Source organism: Trachemys scripta, chromosome 2, assembly GCF_013100865.1.
Source record: "Trachemys scripta elegans isolate TJP31775 chromosome 2, CAS_Tse_1.0, whole genome shotgun sequence".
In the NCBI taxonomy this organism is placed as follows: Eukaryota; Metazoa; Chordata; order Testudines; family Emydidae; genus Trachemys; species Trachemys scripta.
In genome coordinates, this window is record NC_048299.1 from 153,859,753 (window position 1) to 153,879,333 (window position 19,581).

General features: G+C 38.9%; 1 protein-coding gene across 2 annotated transcripts in view; it reads left to right on the forward strand.

The window, feature by feature from the left end:
- Positions 1-19,581, forward strand: part of UNC5D (unc-5 netrin receptor D) — a 150,686-nt gene that overhangs the window by 83,553 nt on the left and 47,552 nt on the right. The window contains exons 7-9 of one of the 2 annotated variants that reach the window (XM_034761949.1): positions 2,683-2,715; positions 11,245-11,430; positions 16,030-16,407. In XM_034761949.1, the coding sequence (XP_034617840.1) occupies positions 2,683-2,715; positions 11,245-11,430; positions 16,030-16,407 (597 nt within the window). The remainder of the gene's footprint in view (positions 1-2,682; positions 2,716-11,244; positions 11,431-16,029; positions 16,408-19,581) is intronic. The other variant, XM_034761950.1, reaches the window with a different exon arrangement.

The following is a 19,581-nucleotide window of genomic DNA, read 5'->3' on the forward strand; positions in this document are numbered from 1 at the left end:
AGGATGTGACTCTAAAACAAGCTTTCAGACCAAGAGCAGGAAATCAATGAAATATGTGCCAACTAAATGAAGGTTCATTTCTCCATTTGTGCCTAGTCTTCTTGCCTAAGAGGACACTAGTTTTTTGGTAAAGTAAAGATACAACATGATGGGGAATGCCTGGTTGGCATTACAAGTGCAGAAGTTATGCACTAATCCATTTTCTCTCAGTCTCTAAAAATTAGATAGCAGATTGTCTTCCCCTCATGAACAGAATGAGGGTGGAGTTTTGTGGGTTTTTTTACTTACCCCCCCTCCCCCCCACACACACACATAGAAAAGGTTTCCATGGTATCACCAAGCTTGCGAAAAGCAGAGATTGACTTGTGAAAGCAAAAATGACAGATCACTTTGGTTAGAGCCAGTCCTAAGTTTTTGTCAGTTTCTTGTGCATATGTTACTTATTTCAGTGGTCATCCCATACTATTATTCTCTGTTGTATAGTTTCCTTGGTGGGTTTATAGATATAATCCATCAAGAAGGATTGAGTGTGTGTGTGTGTGTGTGTGTGTGTGTGTGTGTGTGTGTGTGTTTTATTTTTATCTATTTGCTTTAAAGTTACATGTTTTATCTTGAAAAAAAAAACATTGAATTTTTTCCCAATGCCCACAAAAGTTTGCCAGGTTACAAACAGATGCACTACAAGCATCCTTTGCCAGTGCATCATAAACACCAAAACATTCTGCTTTTCCATACCTTAGCGAGCCAGCCAGCCATGTTACATTTGGCCAAATGGCTTCTGGTTCTGCCATTTAGCAGGAGGAGAACACCTAACTCCTTTCATTCCTATTAGGATCTACTGTAGATTGTAATCTGTGTTTGCAGGACAGGAATGTTTGTTGCCCTCTCAAATTCAATGATTTGTGGTTCTTTCACCATCTGTGCACCCAATTTCCCATCATAGAGCTTTTTAAAGGAAAACTGTACCATAGGGGACAGCATTTAATTACCTGGCTTAAAAATGAGACTTTCAAAATGAATAATGGTGGACTTCCCTTACTAGTTTTGTTTAACCACTTTAGCACTGACCCTTTTTATTGTCAATAAAAATAACAGAAACTACCTCACAACCAATTTCCTGTCTTTGTCATGCATTCAAATGGTAATTTCTAGACCAGTGGTTCTTAACCTTTACTGCAGCCTGCACCCCTTTGGTTCTCAAAATATGTTCTCACACCCCTTATCAAAAATCAAAATATTTTTCTCGCACCCCTTAAACCTAAAACATATGTTCTCGCACCCCTTAAACCTAGATATATTTTTGTTTGTATATTACAGTAATTGTTAAAAAAGTTTAATGTTAATAAATACATAGGTTTGATGAAACAAAGTAGTTGTACTTATGTGCCTGTGCTTAATTTGTGTTTTCAATGATTTACCTTCTAAAAAAATCTGGCATGTCTCGCACCCCCAGAAAGGGCATCTCACACCCCCAGTTAAGAACCACTGATCTAGACTGTTAACCTGACCCTGACAATGGCTAATACCAGTTGCTTCAGAGGAAGAAACCCTATAATGGAAAATTATGGAGTAGCTCATTTCTTATTGAGAAAGTTTTCTCAATGCCAGGAAGCTAGAGATAGATTTATACCCATACCTTTATTATTTCATCCTAGTCATATGTGTCTTTTTAAAATCCTACTAAGCCCTTGGCCTCAATTATATCTTCCAGCCATGAATTGCACAATTTAGTTATGTACGGATTATAAAAAATACTTTAATGAAAGGTTTCAGAGTAGCAGCTGTGTTAGTCTGTATCCGCAAAAAGAACAGGAGTACTTGTGGCACCTTAGAGACTAACAAATTTCGGATGCATCCGAAGAAGTGGGCTGTAGTCCACGAAAGCTTATGCTCTAATAAATTTGTTAGTCTCTAAGGTGCCACAAGTACTCCTGTTCTTTTTACTTTAATGAAAGTTACTCACGCAGATAGTCTCTCTGAATTCTGTGAGATATGGGCAGTAGGAGTGGGCACTTAAATGCAGTGCTGTGTGTGTGTGTGTGTGTGTGTGAGACAGACAGACCGAGACCAGCACCATTCCTAATATAACAAGACAATAAGCACAGTAATTTCTAAAATCTGTAAGGAAATTAATAATTAATGTATTGTGTGAATGATTAGTATAATATATACTTATACGCACACACATGCTTGTATTTTTGTGTGCTACATATAGGCACATAAGAATGAATATTAACCATGTATGTACTTTTGATAGCTAAACAAATATTTAATAACTAATCAGTTTTCCTTTTAATTTTTATTTCATTACATCATCTTAACATTGAGAAATATAGATGATTCTTGACTAACTTCATCTGAGCTCGCCAGGAGTTAGTTAAGAGTAGTGAAGTGTGTGTGTGTGTGTGTGTGTGTGTGTGGTTGTAAAATAACCAAGAGAGGTAACAAAGAAACTAACACAACCAACTGAAATGACTGGAAGGAAATACCTTGGAAGAGATTTTTTTTAAATGATGAAGGAAAATATATGGACAACATAAAAAATTCATATTGTTAGCAAACAAGGAGAAAACATTTCATTTATAGAGCGAGACAGAAAGTGATATGGGAAATAGATACACTCCATGTACATTTATTAAGTGCAACTTTCTCTCTCTTTCTCTTTCTCTCTCTCTCTTTTAGATAAAAAACCTCTTCATGAAATAAAACCCCAAAGTAAGTTGTTTTTTGTCTTGTAAATATATATTTTTTTTCATTTTCTCTTTCATTCTGCTTTATTTGTTTAGGAGCTAAATAAAACAAAGTTGTATGAAAGACAAATGGATTAACAAAAGCCTCTTCTTAGTAATCATAGATTTTAGATTAAATATAAAAAAGTGACTATTCTTCAGTAGTTATGAATCAAATCGTGGGCCCTTTCTGCAGTAATGCTTATCTTAGAATTGCTCTCTTGAGGTCTGATGTGGTTTTATGGTTAAAACTGGACCAAATGAAAAATGTCTATATAAACAAAAGGTTTTGCCCAACCAGCTAAAATTTTTGAGTTTTCCGGTTTCCCTTTTTACAAAAACACCCCCAAATGTCCAGAATTACAGTGAAGATATTTTGATTATATTTTTGACCTAATTATGTTGTGGGGGAAAATCTGTTTTCTGAGAAGCACTAGTTCTGAGTCTGAATATGTTAAAATTTCTTTTAATTCTTCCAGTGAAAGATTCCCTATATGTGCATATTATTTATTTGAAACTCCCAGATATAAAGGCCACATTTTATAATGAGCCTAAGTGAATTAGGCACTTAAATCCCATTTAAAATTTACTGAGGTTTGGTCATCTAACTATTTGGCAATCCTTTGGAAATCCCAGCCCAAGGTATATATCTTAGGAATACATAAAGTAGCCTTTAGATGTCAAATTGACGGTTAATTTTCATGGGGCTTCATAAAGGGAAGTTCAGTAAACACAGTTCAGAGTATTTTGCTATGTTAAAAAACAGGGATTTCTAACCAAAATGATTCTTTCGTAATGCATCTCATCCACTGATAGTCATTATATCCACACATATTGAGGATATATAACTTAGTTGCAAAAATGTGATGCAATAAAAGTAATAATAAAGAAGAATAATTATCCTCCTAGATAGCTGCACCTCTTGGCAGGCTGAAGGAACTTGGCCTTCAGTTTCTCATCTTGTAACACATTGGAGTTCTGTGGGTATCCTACATAACCATCCTTTTTACGCTTTATTGCTTGGATTGCACAGAGTCCTTGAATAAGAGCATTTCCCCTGTGCTTTTTCCAATTATGAAATATTTCTATGGAGATTCAAAATCAAAAGCAAACTGTAAAACATTCCATGGTTGACTTGCATTTTCATGCCCTTCTAAATTTGTCTTAATGGTACCATCCCCGTTCTGCCCCGTACTGTTGATCTATTTTGTAACTTATCTTGAGCAATTGTTGCATTTTTATCTATGCACCTCCTTCTTAATTATTGGATCCTAAAAGAGAATCCATCAAATTGCTTTAATTTCTGATTTATTAAAAATAAAACCTTAATGGGGGTCAATTTTAGTGCATGAGGCTCCTAGGGGGGATTAAATGGTGTTTCTTTAAGCTGTGAGGCTAGAAGTACATTATATAAATACAGCTTGTTGCTGTTCAGTGAAAACAGGGGCTTAGTTTAAGACTACATGAATCATTATTGATGCGAAATCAATCAGTTATGAAGATAATTAAGAAACAACCTGTTCTGCTAAATAGCCTTATACATGGTTCTCTGACTTTGACTTGTTTCATATCTGTTAAGTCTTTCACATGCGCAAAGAATGATTATATGGAGAGAGAGGTTTCCAGAGGCTGGAGGGGACAAAAAGAGAGTAAAATGAAGGGAGAGGGAGAATGAAAGCTAGAGAAATCTTTGATATCTCCTAACAAACTGTAATGGCAAACTGGAGGAAATGTGTGCCCTCCATGGCTCATGGAAAGCACTTATTGTAAATGAGATAATTTAATCAATTACATTTCCTAATGTACTAAACCAAATGTTTCATTTTCTGCTCCTGCACATCTTAAATTATCTTCAGGTGCTTTATGAAACTTAATCATAGTTAATAGAAACTTCATTACCATCAAATATGCTTTCAATAAGTGTTGTGTAACAGTGTCAGGAGATGGAGTGAAATATTGGTTATGATTACCACAAACACATACCCTGTAACAAAATCATAGAAACTTATTGCTTTAAGAAAGTCACTGCCTCCTCTGGGTCAGGAAGATGCGGTTCATTAAATAATAATTGGTTGACTTCAAGTGTTATTTTCAGTTGAATCCCATCTGGAAAAAAACACAAAGTACCAAAGTAAAAAAAAATTCCACAGTTCCTTTTTCTTGAATCTCTGTTTTCCCAAGGGAAAGAAATTCTGCATAAAAGACGAGAATGGAAAAAGAGATTAAAGTGTTGGGTTTTTTTCATTTTCATTTGTTGTTTGGAAACAAATAATAGTGCTCTGAATAGAAATGAAAGAATAAAAACTTTTTTATAAGCAGCATTGTCCCTTGAAACCAAATTAATACCATTTTGCTTTTTAAAATTGTCATACTTAGTGAATTCTTTTTTTCCCCTTCTGATTCTTAACTGTTTGTAGTTTTGCTGTTGTCTTTTCATCCCTGACTAAGAAGTAATTGTGTGAATACCTGAGTATCACTTTCAGGTCACATCTAATACCAAAAAACCCCCACCACTGAACATCTTGTTAAAGATAAGGAATCCTAGAAAACAAAAAACTTATACCAAGAAGAGAACCATCAAATTTAGGTCCCAGTTGTGTTTTTAAAAATATATATTTTTCATTAAAGTAAATTGTTTTTGTTGTTCTAATACTGTTAGTATTTTTTTCCAAATCTTTTTTATTAGTATTTGAATATTCTCCTCAGCACTTGTAATCCAAACATGGCAATCTTGTGCTGAAACCAAAAATGAAACTGACTGATCTATTTTATTGTCTAAGATGAGTGAAAATGAGAATGTAAATTATCTAAGTAAATATGTTTGAATAATGTAAGAATTAAGAATTATAAATTACTATTAGTAACATAGCTGAGGGATTTTCTTAATGATTTTTACCCCAATGGTGTTTAAAATATGACAGCTCTTTAAAATATTCTCAGTTTTACATATTCTGTTTTGACAGTGAAGAATAACTTCTGAACTCCTGTTCTATACATCTATAGCCACCTGTGCTCTACACCTCTGGCAGCAGCGGATTTTTATTATTAGCAGCGGTATGCATGCTTTAGATCAGAATTTAACCTATTTTAAAGGAGGAGGGAACAAATTAAGATTTTCCACTTTTTTCTGTAGAAAAGGGATACTTTTTAAAGGTTATATGTTTAAGACAACTACTGGATAGGTCAATGTAGTTCTCAAAAGGATGGGAATGTAGAGGTGGGGAGCTCATACACTTGTTAACTGATTACTTCTACCCCCTGGGATATATACCACTCCAGGATGTTTCATAATAAACAACACATCTCCTGGCTTACCCAACATACCAATTATCCACAAAAGTTAATTCAGGAATAGAGTATCAGAGTTAATTATCTAACAACAAAGATTGCTTGGGGACAGATAAGTGAGAAGAAATTGAAATGTAGTTGATTTGTAGACTTCCTTTCTTATACCCTGGTATTAGAGATTGAAACTGAAGAAAGAAGGTTACTTTTGTGGTTAATGGCAGGGACTCAGGAGATCTGGGTACATTCCAGGTTCTACCACTGTGTGATATTGGGCAAGTCTCGTGATTTCTTTGTGCCCCAGTTCCCCATCTGTAAAAATGGGAAAATGATACCTCCTTTGTTGGTCTTGTCTATTTGGATTGCCAGATTTTTGGGGCAGGAAATGTCTTTTACACTGTTTATGTATGTCACCTACCATACTGGGGAGGGGGAGAGTCTCTTGGCACTAACATAATTCATAATAAAATGGGCTCAAAACTCCACTGTAAATTTTCTAGCATGACAAACTGTCCAAAAAGTTTCCAAAGTCTGGTGTGAGCAGACTTTGAAACATTTTCATTGTACTTATAGCAAAAGTTTGGGCACATTGTGGGTCAAAACTGGGTACTTACCTAAGAAAATATGCCATAATTACAGTGGTGGTTTGCAAATATTGACTATTGAATAGCAGGTTAAATCTTCCCTCCATTTCCTGTTCTGTCTGACAGCTGCCAATAAATGCTAACTTCTCCAGTCATGCTAGGAAAGAAAGCCAATCCATTTCCTAACATAATGAGAGAGAGCAACAATTTCTGTTTGTGTGGAGGGAAAAATGTAGTAGAAATAAAAGAATCAAATGTCATAAAGATACCATATGCTCATTATAAAATTATTTCCAGATATTTTTAAACCTTATGTGGGCTTGGGTTTGCTTTCACCCAAAATTAAAAACAAAACAAATCACCAAATTGATACCTTACTCTTTTTTTTTCTTGAAACTTTATTTTTTTTAAACATCATGACCTTAAGGATGACTAAGTCATCCTTGTTTTGCATCATTTCATATTCCTTTCCACATGTATTCTTAAGCATCTCTATAGCTGATCTGTTCTTAGTCATAGAGCTATTCTTCTCCATCTGTATCAATAAAATATTACTCAGGGAAGAAGCTGACCAAAGATTGCTAACAATCTGGAGCTGTAGTTTCAGAAATATTTTTCTTCTTTCATTTTTTTTTTTTAAGAATCGAGGACCTCTTGGAATATCCCTTTTTCCCCTTTGCCACCAGTTAAATATGAAAACATACATGCTCTGTCTCTTTCCCTTTCTACTGCTGGTCAAAAAAATAAATAAAAATTGGTGGGGATCATACACCTTTCACAAAAATGTTTTTGCTGTTCTGGTGGCAAATTTTGAAAGGGATGAAAATTTGTATCGGAAAACTTTGAAACTTGAAAAATGTTCAGTAGCTGTATCTGGCTAAAAAAAAAAAAAGGTTGATAGACATCTCTCTTTTTCTGGCCATTATTTCACTGAAATTTGAAATCCCCAATACACACTTATCAAAATTGTGAAATTCTAAAAACTTCAACCAGTGCTAATGACTTATACAGTATACATGAGCTTTATTTCTAATAGAGCTACTTGGAAAAGGAGTATTTTTCCCTTCAAAAATATTCAAATTTTAAAAATAAAGAAAAGCCATTTTGATTTGTAAAAATACAAATTATAAACTAAACAGAAATTTTTGCAAAAAAAAAAATCTAGTTCTTGATTTTAACCCCCCCCCCCCCACACACACACACACACACAAAATAAAGAGAAGTGTAGACAAGAATAATTTGACCCTTGTTTCTAATGTTCTTTTTTAAAAGTCCCATTTGTGGCACATTGTCAAACCATTGACAGCATAGGCTAAACATGGTCATATTGTATCCATAGGCTGCTCTGATCGGCAGCTCAGATTCTTACACCATCACCATATAGCCAATTTTGAAACAGCACTGAAAAATTCAATCTACTGCTTAATGAGAGAGGCATGACCTGCATCAAAGATCAGTCCAATCAGAGAGACACTAAACTCCAAGGGCTTTGGCAAAGAACTAGAGAATGAACCCTACCCAGAAGTCGCTCACTTTAAGTTCCTTCAGTGTGTCCTGGCCCTCTCCAGGAGCTAGAATTCTGAATTCAACTCAGAAGAGACACTCTGTTCCCCTCACGGCAACTAGCAATGGGCTTTGGAGCAACTCCCTTCCTGGCAGAACTCCCTCCACAACAGAAGAGCCTCAATCAAGAAGATACTGCTCCAAGCCTTATCCCAACAGAAACTAGGTACCGAAAAAACACACCCTCCACAAACTTGTGCTGCAGAGGCAATTTAATTAGCTAGAAATGATCATCTACAAGTAAGATTATTGATGGTTATCTTCATGAATGACTGAGTGTACTTCATATATCTTCAACGTTATGTCCTAGCCTATGTCTCCCCTGCCACCACAATCTGCCTTCTTTTGCATATGGACACTCTGACCCAAAAGTAAATTATGTTTTGTGCAATTATGAAAGTCAAACAAAGGTGGCATCTGATAGAAATACAATAAATGAATGATCATGTCAGGACATTAAACTCTACAAAGACCCTGGTTTTTTTAAAAATTTGTGTTATAGTGTTTAAGTTTCCTCAATACATCGCTTTGCGTCTACAATATCCCTTGTGGAGCTGGATGTTGAAAGTCCCAGAACTATTAGCCACCCAGAGTAGGGGAAATCCCTTCATACAACTGATCTGAACTCTTCCCAGATGTTCCTGGACCACAAGCTAGAAATCTTTAGGGGCATATCCCAGTTAAACTCAGGTACACGAGTCTGTACGTGTTGGAGATTTTCTGCCACTGTTTCTGGAGTGGCCACTGTAAATATAAGGCTTTTTTCCAGGGAAGAGCTTGACAGCCACTCTGATTTGCCCTGAGAGTCTCTGTCTCTTTACTAAGTAATGCAATCCAAGGAGAACCGGTTTAAGGTAAATGGAGATTCTGTGAGCAGAGTTTGCTTTATATCTCTGAGTACTTGGCTTGGATTCTGTAGAGGACGGCTTGATAACCAATAGCCCATTGCTTCAGCCTACTTAAAGCAGCATGTATCTTAATTTCATTTTTTTTTTGCTGCTGGTTGCTCCTATTGTACAGCTCCCTTGAAATTAGGGGGCTGTCAGTATTCCACTGGAGCATTTGGCAGAATAGCTAGTGTGCGTTCCTGGCAAGTTAAGTGTCCAACATTTAGTTTACGTAACTAAGTGGTAAACCAGAAAAAGCAACTTTTACAAATTAGGTCCCTGCTCACAATTTCTCAACACATGTCATCAGCATCCTTCTGTCCTATTTCTCTTAAAATTGTCTGACCATCTGGTTCTTAGATACAGTATAGGGTTTGAGGGTGAAATTCCTACCTGTGTAGAGCTTGGCACAAGATAATGCACTACATAAACCCTTAGACTAAGAATTAAGTGGTGGAAGGCCATCTACTGGCCTTCTATACAATACTGCATTCTTCCTCTATGCTATTACAATGCTTCACAATGTATTCGCCATTTACTGCTCATTTATTGAAAAGTTCGGTCTGAATTTCCGATTCCTACTTATTTTCGCTATGATTTGTTTGTTTAAAATAATACACTTTCTTCCAATATGCATTTGATAATGCAACTACCATATTTGTGAGACAATAAAAGCTTTACAGAGTAAATACATGACCATTTCTTTCTCTAAAGCAAAATTCAGCATAAGGGGAATTATCTAAGGGCCCACAAAGTGTCTTGCCAAGTAATTTAATTTCATGGTTCTTGGTCTCAACTCCCACCCCATCATGCATAGTTGGACCTAGACAGCTCTGTTATTGCAGGTCTCATCTGGGCTACCCTCACCTGCTACCAAAGTTTTAAAACATAAAAAAAATTGGTCATAAGCTGCCCAATACATAAGCACTGTTTGGTTTCATATCTGTTTTTAATGGCAAAGAGCACTTGCAGGAATTCCCAATGATGGCTCAGATTCCATCAGCTCAGTAGGACAAACTCTGTAGGCTGACTCCTTAGCTTTCTTGTGTGTTTGAGAGGTGGTAAAGTAAAGTAAAACCCACAGGAGAGGGTGAAATATGAAATCTTTACTTCACCAATCATTCCATCAAGTTTGCTCTCTCCTGGATGAGCACCAGGGCTCAACCCCAAACCCTATATGTCCCTGGAGACCAGTGAGAGACAAGAGTTGGTGTTGGTGCTGGCCCTGCTTTGAGCAGGGGGTTGGACTAGATGATCTCCTGAGGTCTCTTCCAACCCTAATATTCTATGGTTCTATAAGAGGCATTTTGTTCCCTAACAGTGCCTCTCCTTGCTATAGTTGTGCTGGAGTCTCCTCTTTACTAAGACAATGTAACTCAGCCCTTAATCTCCACTAGGCTGGAATGGGGAATGATGCTTGTCACCCCCAATGTACCCACCCCGCTCCCCAGACCTGTGGAATACGCTGCTGTGGTGGGGACAAAGCTAGGATGAGATTTGCGCTCAGTTCTCTTCACTCCTGGACCTGCGAATGCTGAACCCTCCAGTCACAGGAAACATCAGATGATGTGCCAGCCATTTCCTGGAAACACCTGATGTTCCAGTTGTCTCCTGTTGTGTTTTTTTTTTTAACACCTTCCCTGTGTGTTAAATAATCATGAAGGTTTATGAGAGTGAAAGAGAGGAAGAGAAATTAAACAAACGCCCATGCATGGCAATTGCTGGGCAGGAGGACACCCCAAGCCCTCACTACGCACCATCCAAAAATCTCAGCATATTCCTCACTGAGGGCTTGTCTATACTTACGCGCTGGTTCAGTGGCTGGCAATCGAACTTCTGGGTTCGATTTATCGCGTCTTGTCTGGACGCGATAAGTCGAACCCAGAAGTGCTCCCCGTCGACTCCGGTAATCCTGCTCGGCGCGGAGCCTGCCTGCCGCATCTGGACTGCGGTAAGTTCGAACTGAGGTACGTCGACTTCAGCTACGTTATTCACGTAGCTGAAGTTGCATACCTTAGTTCGAATTGGGGGGTTAGTGTAGACCAGGCCTGAGAAACATTAGTCTTGAGATCTAGTCTGAACCCAGCTTAATTTTTACCTTCCCAAATGCACCAATCAATCCTCATGTGGGCAGTTTGTGGAGGGGAGGCAATATGAGTGTGTCACTAATCTGGTGCCTACATTTTCTCCTTTCAGATATCGAGAATGCCAGTGACATTGCCTTGTACTCAGGCCTGGGTGCTGCAGTCATTGCTGTAGCTGTGCTGGTAGTCGGCATTACACTCTATAGACGGAGCCAGAGCGAGTATGGGGTGGATGTGATTGATTCATCCGCGCTGACAGGAGGCTTCCAGACATTTAATTTTAAAACAGTCCGGCAAGGTTAGTGTTGTGATTTCATCATCTTCCCTCGCAGCTTCTGTTGAGAAAGAGCATGCAGCCTCTAGAAGCATGAGACCTCCACGGGAGAGCGGAACTGGCTTGTGCAGAGCAAAGCGAGTGGTCTAGTGGCAAGGGTTGGGCCTGGTGGTTGGAATTCTAGGGTCTTTTCCTGTCTCTGCCACCAATTTCTGTGTGAACTCAGACAAGTGACTAATCTCTGCTTGCCTCAGTTTATCCCTCTGTATGTGTGTTAGAAGTTGAGTATATTATTAGCTTCTCCTACTGCATTGACAACTAATAAACGCAGAAATCATTAGCATTCAGTAAATTCCTACTCGGTTCCTATTTCTTCTGGTTTTGGTTCCCAACTGAAAGTGGTTAAATTTTCATTTGTTATGTTCCTAATTTAAACAACTAATTTTCAAGCATTTTATGTTACATTGTTTGCATGTAAATTTCTATATCCTAAGATATATAGAATAGCCAAAGATGCACAGTTGTGAAAATATATTTATTTGGGGTTTTTTTGATAAAGGACTTTGGAAAGTCACTGGTAGATTTTACAAGACATAAATAAAACCCCATGCTAAAAAGCAGTCAGTTTCTTGGAATATTTCCTTGGACAAAAAAAATGAGATTTTGAACTAAAGCGGTGATCATTATAAAAACTTGTATTTCTTGATTCGGTACCAGTATTCTAAACTAGATGCTGGCCTTATTGTGGGTGGGTGGGTGTAAAAGTGGCCCATTTTTTTTTCTCTTTAGGAAAGTGAAATGTTGCAATTGGTGTATGTATGTGCGTGAGCACGCACGCACACACACACATATTCTACTTTCCAAGAGAGACATGCTCCACAGAGCATAAATAAAAACAACTTTGGGATGCAGAGGAATTTTATTCATTTATTTGGAAGTTCAAGTTGCCTGTGAAGAGTGGTATATAATTTGTAATATCTTTTCCACATTATCTGAGATTGAGTTTCCAAATGAAATAAGAAGCTAATTTGTTATAAAAATCTTGTTTTGGGTTTTGTGTGGGAGATTTTGATTTGGTTTTAATATTGCACAGACACCTCAGTCAGAGGCACCATAAACATGCCCACACAGACAGTTTCTTATATTTGAGGATGCATTAGTTCAGTTGCAGGTACTTTGGATGTTGTTGGAGTTTTTAAAATGAATACTTGCAAACAAACAAAAAGCCCCCAAACAGTCTGAGATATCACATGTATTCTAACCCCCACCCCTCAGCCATACCTATAAATCACTATTTAAAATATTTTAGCCACAAGCTTAAATGCTTTGGTGGATCCGGGTTTTAAGACTTGGATCCAAACTCCATTGATTTCAGTGGGAATCTTTGTATTAACTTTGTAAACAGCTTTAGTTTCTTCAGAATGACACAGAGAGGAATAAGATTCAGATACTCAGACAACATGGTGATGAGCATGATATAAAAATCTAGACAGAGAGACCTCTAGGGACTATAGAATCCTCTCTCAAACACTGGAAAAAAACAGAAAACATCTGACTTGTTGTTTTTTCCCCCCTCCTGAATGTATCTCTTGCAAATTGTTTTGGTGGGATTTTATTGGCATAAATTTTAAAACTGGAAACCCTAAATATATAGAGCCAGATTCTGTCTCCCCAGACTGGCTCTGTGGAATGATACAGGTAGCTCAAAGAAGCCATAACCTAGCATCAGTCTGTATGGAAAGGTTACCTTTAACTGAAGTAAAGCCAATGTTCTCAGCTCCCATACCAAGATGTAAGGGACATGTCAGAGGTATGTGAGGTGAAGGGAAAGAGCAGCTCTAATCTGCAATTTTTAGCTGTTGAACAGTCTTTGGGAGCAATGGCCATATGGCGTAAACTAGAGCAGCCCTTGGGCAACTCTGTTTTATGTTGAGGTAGTTGCAGATTGACCCAGAGAATCATTTTGACCCAAATATGGCAGGGAGAATCCATCCCATATTATTCATGATTTGATTTCTTCAGTTGACAGCTTCATGTGATATCCCCAAACCTTAACCTTTCTAGTTAAGAATAATCTCTTTTTAGTAATCCCTAATCTATTTAGAGGAAGAGACTAGTTCTTCTGACATTAGCATGCTGGAGGTTAGCAGTAGGAGGGTTTTAAGTACATTATGCTTAGAGAAGCCTAGAAGTTTTTATCTAATCTATCTAATTGAGGAATGGTGCAACTTGCTTAATTGCCTTGTTCTGGATAGGAAAGAGTTGGTGTAGCTGGGAATTCTTTTTACATTCGAAGCTAATCAGCTGTACGCAAACATCCAATACACTCAGTTTCTTTAATACCATCTGAGCTGGAGAAAATATAGTAAGACTATCTGCTGCTGTTTTATATTGACAGCAACATCATTTAAAAAAAAAACAACAAAAAGCCAGGTCTTGGGAATGACTCCCTCCACCCCCCTTTTTTAAGATGCCGAGAGCCGCAAAGAAAGGCTTACAAATTATGCTTATTTTCATCTAAAGAGAAATCATACCAAAGGCAGCAGCATCTGGTTAGAAATATGCATTAGAGCAGTCATTACCCACAATGAGTGAGCAGCTAAAGTGTCTATTGCCTTATTTATCAGTGGCGCTGAGGAAAATATTCAGTGGATGCTAGAACTGCAGAGGATATTTGTCTGCAATTCAAGTTTTTGTAGCAGATTAGACATGGATCTGTTGACCCAAACTGAAATGAAAGGATCTGCAAGTATGTGAGAATGGAGCTTTTGAGGGATCCAGATTCTACACTTTTTGAGAATGATTAGTGATGGTAGCAGTCCAACTTGAAACATATTAAAAGGCCTAATTTTCAAAGGGTGGGTAGGCTCAGCACTTTTTCAAAAATCAGATGTTTTTTAAATGTCTCAAGTTGGGAACCTAAAAATCACAAGTCCTTTTTGAAAATTGAGGCCTTAAATTTATCGATTCTCCTTCTCTTTCACCTGGTGTTCTCTGAGTCAGTCTGCACCCAGAATTAGATTTGGAGCCAACCTTTTCTGCATAATTGTGGTCCCACATTTCTAGTCAACCTAGTTTTCTTCAAGCCTGAATCCATACCTTCCTATAGGCTCACTAAAAGAGTTGGTGTTCAGACACATTTTCATTTGGTTTACACTTGACTCCTTGGTTACATGTGCCTTGACACGGCCTGGAGCCTAGAAAACATAGAGTTCAGGTATCCGTTAGATCGATTTCATTGTTTCATCTCCTTTGGGACATTGCCACATGTGATTCTGATTTCTGAGAGCACTGGAAAACGAGAGGAAAGCTGGATGGGTGGCAGTGAAGAGGTCAGAAGGAGGATGCCAGTGTGATGAATTCATGCACATTTTTCTAGGAATTATCAAAACAAGGATAAAACCTTGCATCTCAGAGTCTAAGTGTTCCGAGAACGGTACGTTTTATAGACATCTCTTAGCCTCTGAGCCTGGCTTGTTTTAAAGTTTTAACTTGATCTGGCAAGAAGCACAAATCCTTCAATAGACTTTGTAACAGCAGATCCTAGGCACCTGCATATAGCCACTTGACTGAGGTTCCATGTGGGCTTGGGATTTTTTTACCCATATCTACCTATATGGAACTCATTGCAAGATAAGGAACTAGATCAGAAAATATTCTGCTTTTAACATTTCTGAAGCCCAACAGAATAATTTTCCAGCATCTGTTCTGATTTTATTCTTTGTTATATTGCCTGGATTGCTTTTAAAAGTTTAACTGCAAACAGAAGAGGGAGACACATTATCTTCTAAGTGCAGTTTTTTTTATTGCCAATATATGAGGTGGATATGTTGCAACAAATGATCATTAGATGCCCATGGATATCAAAGGCCAGATCCTCAGCTGATGTGAGTCAGCTTTGCTCCGTTAAAGCCAAAGGAGTTACATCACGTAAGAGTCAGGCGCCCAAAATTTTGTAGTTAATATAGAGCTGACACCATTGTTTTCCAGACTGGCCTGTGAATTAGTACCCTAAAGGAACCTATAATTTGGGCTAAAGTGAATAACAAAAGAATTAGTACAACAGCCTTTGCAAAAAGTATATTGTGCATTTCTAATACAGCGACATTTATCTGAGGATCTTCGAGCACTTTACGAACATTAATTAAGCCTCACAACTCTCCTCTTTGTGTAGGAAAATGCTATCCGTTTTTATAGATAGGGAAACCATGGCACAGAAAGGTGAAAGGGGGGGATTTTTGAAAGCACCTCACTGACTTATGAGCACAAGCCCAACTGTAAGTTACTAAGGTACTTTTGAAAATTCCAGTTAAAGTGACTTGCCCAGGGTCATACAGTGATTTAGGAGTCCTAGGTTCTATTCCTGATTTTGCAACTAACACCCAGCCCTCTACTTTAACCACTGGGCCACACTCTGAAATTGTAATATACAACATAAAATGGAAAGGTGGGTAAACAGACTTTTCCCTGTGTTGGTGTGGAACTCCACCTCCCTCCCCTGTTTTTCCATTACTCAGATTAAATCCTGGTATGTAGGCATTTTTCTAGGAACCACTATGCACATAACAGTTTCCCTTGCTTGTAAAATGGTAACTGAGTACTCAATCAATTTCCTTTCATCAGGTAACTCCCTGCTTCTGAACTCATCCATGCAGCCTGACTTGACAGTGAGCAGAACGTACAGCGGACCCATCTGCCTGCAGGACCCCATGGATAAGGAGCTCATGACAGAATCTTCACTCTTTAATCCCTTGTCAGACATCAAGGTCAAAGTTCAGAGTTCGTTCATGGTTTCCCTGGGGGTGACGGAGCGGGCCGAGTATCACGGAAAGGCACATTCTGGAACGTTTCCCCATGGGAACAACAGAGGCTTCACGACAATACATGCCAGGAACAAAACTACATACATTCAGAATCTGTCATCTCTTTCAACAAGAAGTGAGCTGAGAACGACTGGCATTTTTGGCCACCTGGGTGGCCGTTTAGTGATGCCAAACACAGGTGGGTGAATCATTTTCTTTTGAAAGCATACAAGAAAGATGTGACCTAAACACTTTTGCTGTATAGCATTTCATGATATAAAGAAGAGAGGAGCTCACTTATTGGGAAATGTGAAAACTACAGGAATCTTTTTCACACAGAAGAAAATTGTTACTATCAGATCATTTAGTAAGATTACAACCAGGGCCAAATTCAGAGATGAGGGTTTATTACATGTTGATAAATTGGCTTTGTGTTTGAGCTGTTATAATCCAACGTCTTCTCCTGACTCCTCTTACCGGGTTCTTGATCCCACCATAGAGCTCCTCTTAGGGTCTTACACTCCCCTTTCCAATTTGTCCCTCGCAGTCTAATTATATCAATGACTGATCCAATGAATGGACGATGCTACAGAAATATCTGTGGGATATCATAATGATGAGAGACCATTGAGGAGAGCCACTGTTCTGAATGAAAACTACTGTGTGTGGCTACGCCTGTTGGTCTAATTAGTTTGTTGTTTTTGGATTTTCCAGGGTTGTTGTTTTTTCATTTCTAACTTAGCTCTGTTCTGAAAGGACATCTCCAGAATGCATCACTTCCGAGGTAACTGCCAGCTCAGTACTGGGTTGAGCATCAGAACTTTGCTTGAAATAGAGGAGTTAAATTTGCATCTCTAATAGATGATGTTTGCTTTGTGACTTTTGAGCTTTGTAACTTAGCATGAGATTCTCGTCATAGCTCTGCTTGCTAGTTGCTAAAAGGAAATGGAGTTTTTTAAACTTGCAGCCACTGTGTGAAACCAAATTAGAATCAAATAAAGGATATGAAGATTGCATCACTGCAACATATTACACTGTGCCAGTGCATTTATGTGGTGCTGACTACACCTTTTGGAGTTGTGAAATGGAATGTGTGTCAGAACTGGCCTGATGCCACTATTTCCAGCTAATTGGGTACCTTTTGGATTCTAGTGATCCTAGAGTTGAGATTCACTTTCGACTAGAGTTTGATTTCACTTGACAACTTTTGTTCTGTGCATCCAAGCCTGTCTCTTACTGTTTGTTTAAATGAAATGCCATTTTCAGCCTTCCTCTTCCTATTTCATTGCCACTTTAAAAAAAAAAAAAACATTGTGTGTATTTAGAATAGATTGATAGTAATATGTAATTAAAAGTAATAATATTTAGCACACAGAAATGCATGATATATTCAAGGCAGTTGTTTCTCCGTGGACGATTTGGATGTTCAGGAATGAACATTACAAAGATAGCAAGACAGTGTAGCTATCAAAAGTGATGATGGGCAAAGGAATTCTTATTCTGCATCAAATTACTTTAAATAATGCTCATCCCACAAAGCAAATAAATTCCAGGTGTATTTGGTCCATGCAATTTACTTTTTCCCCCTCTACCACTAGTCTGAAATAAAATCTTGCAGACAATTGCAAATCACAGTAGCATCTCGACGTCTCAGGATTTATCTGAAGGTATGCAAGTGTGACAGGTTGAAGGAATCTGGAATCTATTCTTTCCTCCCTCCCTGGGAAGAAGGATAAAGGAGTTTGAGGTGTAAGTGGTGTTCTCGTCCATCCTCCCAGTGCAAGGAAAAGGCCGGGGTAGAGACCGTCGAATCGTGGAAGTCAACGAATGGCTACGCAGGTGGTGTCGGAGAGAAGGCTTTGGATTCTTCGACCATGGGATGGTGCTCCAAGAAGGAGGAGTGCTAGGCAGAGACGGGCTCCACCTAACGAAGAGAGGGAAGAGCATCTTCGCTAGCAGGCTGGCTAACCTAGTGAGGAGGGCTTTAAACTAGGTTCACCGGGGGAAGGAGACCAAAGCCCTGAGGTAAGTGGGAAATGGGATCCTGGGAGGAAGCACAAGCAGGAGAGCGCAAGAGGGGAGGACTCCTGTCTCATGCTGAGAAAGAGGGACGATCGATGAGTTATCTTAAGTGCCTATACACAAATGCAAGAAGCCTGGGAAACAAACAGGGAGAACTGGAAGTCCTGGCACAGTCAGGGAACTATGATGCGATTGGAATAACAGAGGCTTGGTGGGATAACTCTCATGACTGGAATACTGTCATGGATGGATATAAACTGTTCAGGAAGGACAGGCAGGGCAGAAAAGGTGGGGGAGTTGCGGTGTATGTAAGAGAGGAGTATGACTGCTCAGAGCTCCGGTATGAAACTGCAGAAAAACCTGAGAGTCTCTGGATAAAGTTGAGAAGTGTGAGCAACAAGGGTGATGTCGTGGTTGGAGTCTGCTATAGACCACCAGACCAGGGGGATGAGGTGGACGAGGCTTTCTTCTGGCAACTAGCAGAAGTTGCTAGATCGCAGGCCCTGGTTCTCATGGGAGACTTTAATCACCCTGATATCTGCTGGGAGAGCAATACAGCGGTGCACAGACAATCCAGGAAGTTTTTGGAAAGTGTAGGGGACAATTTCCTGGTGCAAGTGCTGGAGGAACCAACTGGTGCAGAGCTTTTCTTGACCTGCTGCTCACAAACAGGGAAGAATTAGTAGGGGAAGCAAAAGTAGATGGGAACCTGGGAAGCAGCGACCATGAGATGGTCGAGTTCAGGATCCTGACACAAGGAAGAAAGGAGAGCAGCAGAATACGGACCCTGGACTTCAGAAAAGCAGACTTTGACTCCCTCAGGGAACTGGTGGGCAGGATCCCCTGGGAGAATAACATGAAGGGCAAAGGGGTCCAGGAGAGCTGGCTGTTTTTTAAAGAATCCTTATTGCGGTTGCAGGAACAAACCATCCCGATGTGTAGAAAGAATAGTAAATATGGCAGGCGACCAGCTTGGCTAAACAGTGAAATCCTTGCTGATCTTAAATGCAAAAAAGAAGCTTACAAGAAGTGGAAGATGGGACAAATGACCAGGGAGGAGTATAAAAATATTGCTCGGGCATGCAGAAGTGAAATCAGGAAGGCCAAATCACACTTGGAGTTGCAGTTAGCAAGAGATGTTAAGAGTAACAAGAATGGTTTCTGCAGGTATGTTAGCAACAAGAAGAAAATCAAGGAAAGTGTGGGCCCCTTACTGAATGAGGGAGGCAACCTAGTGACCAAGGATGTGGAAAAAGCTAATGTACTCAATGATTTTTTTTGCCTCTGTCTTCACGAACAAGGTCAGCTCCCAGATTGCTGCACTGGGCAGTACAGTATGGGGAGAAGGTGA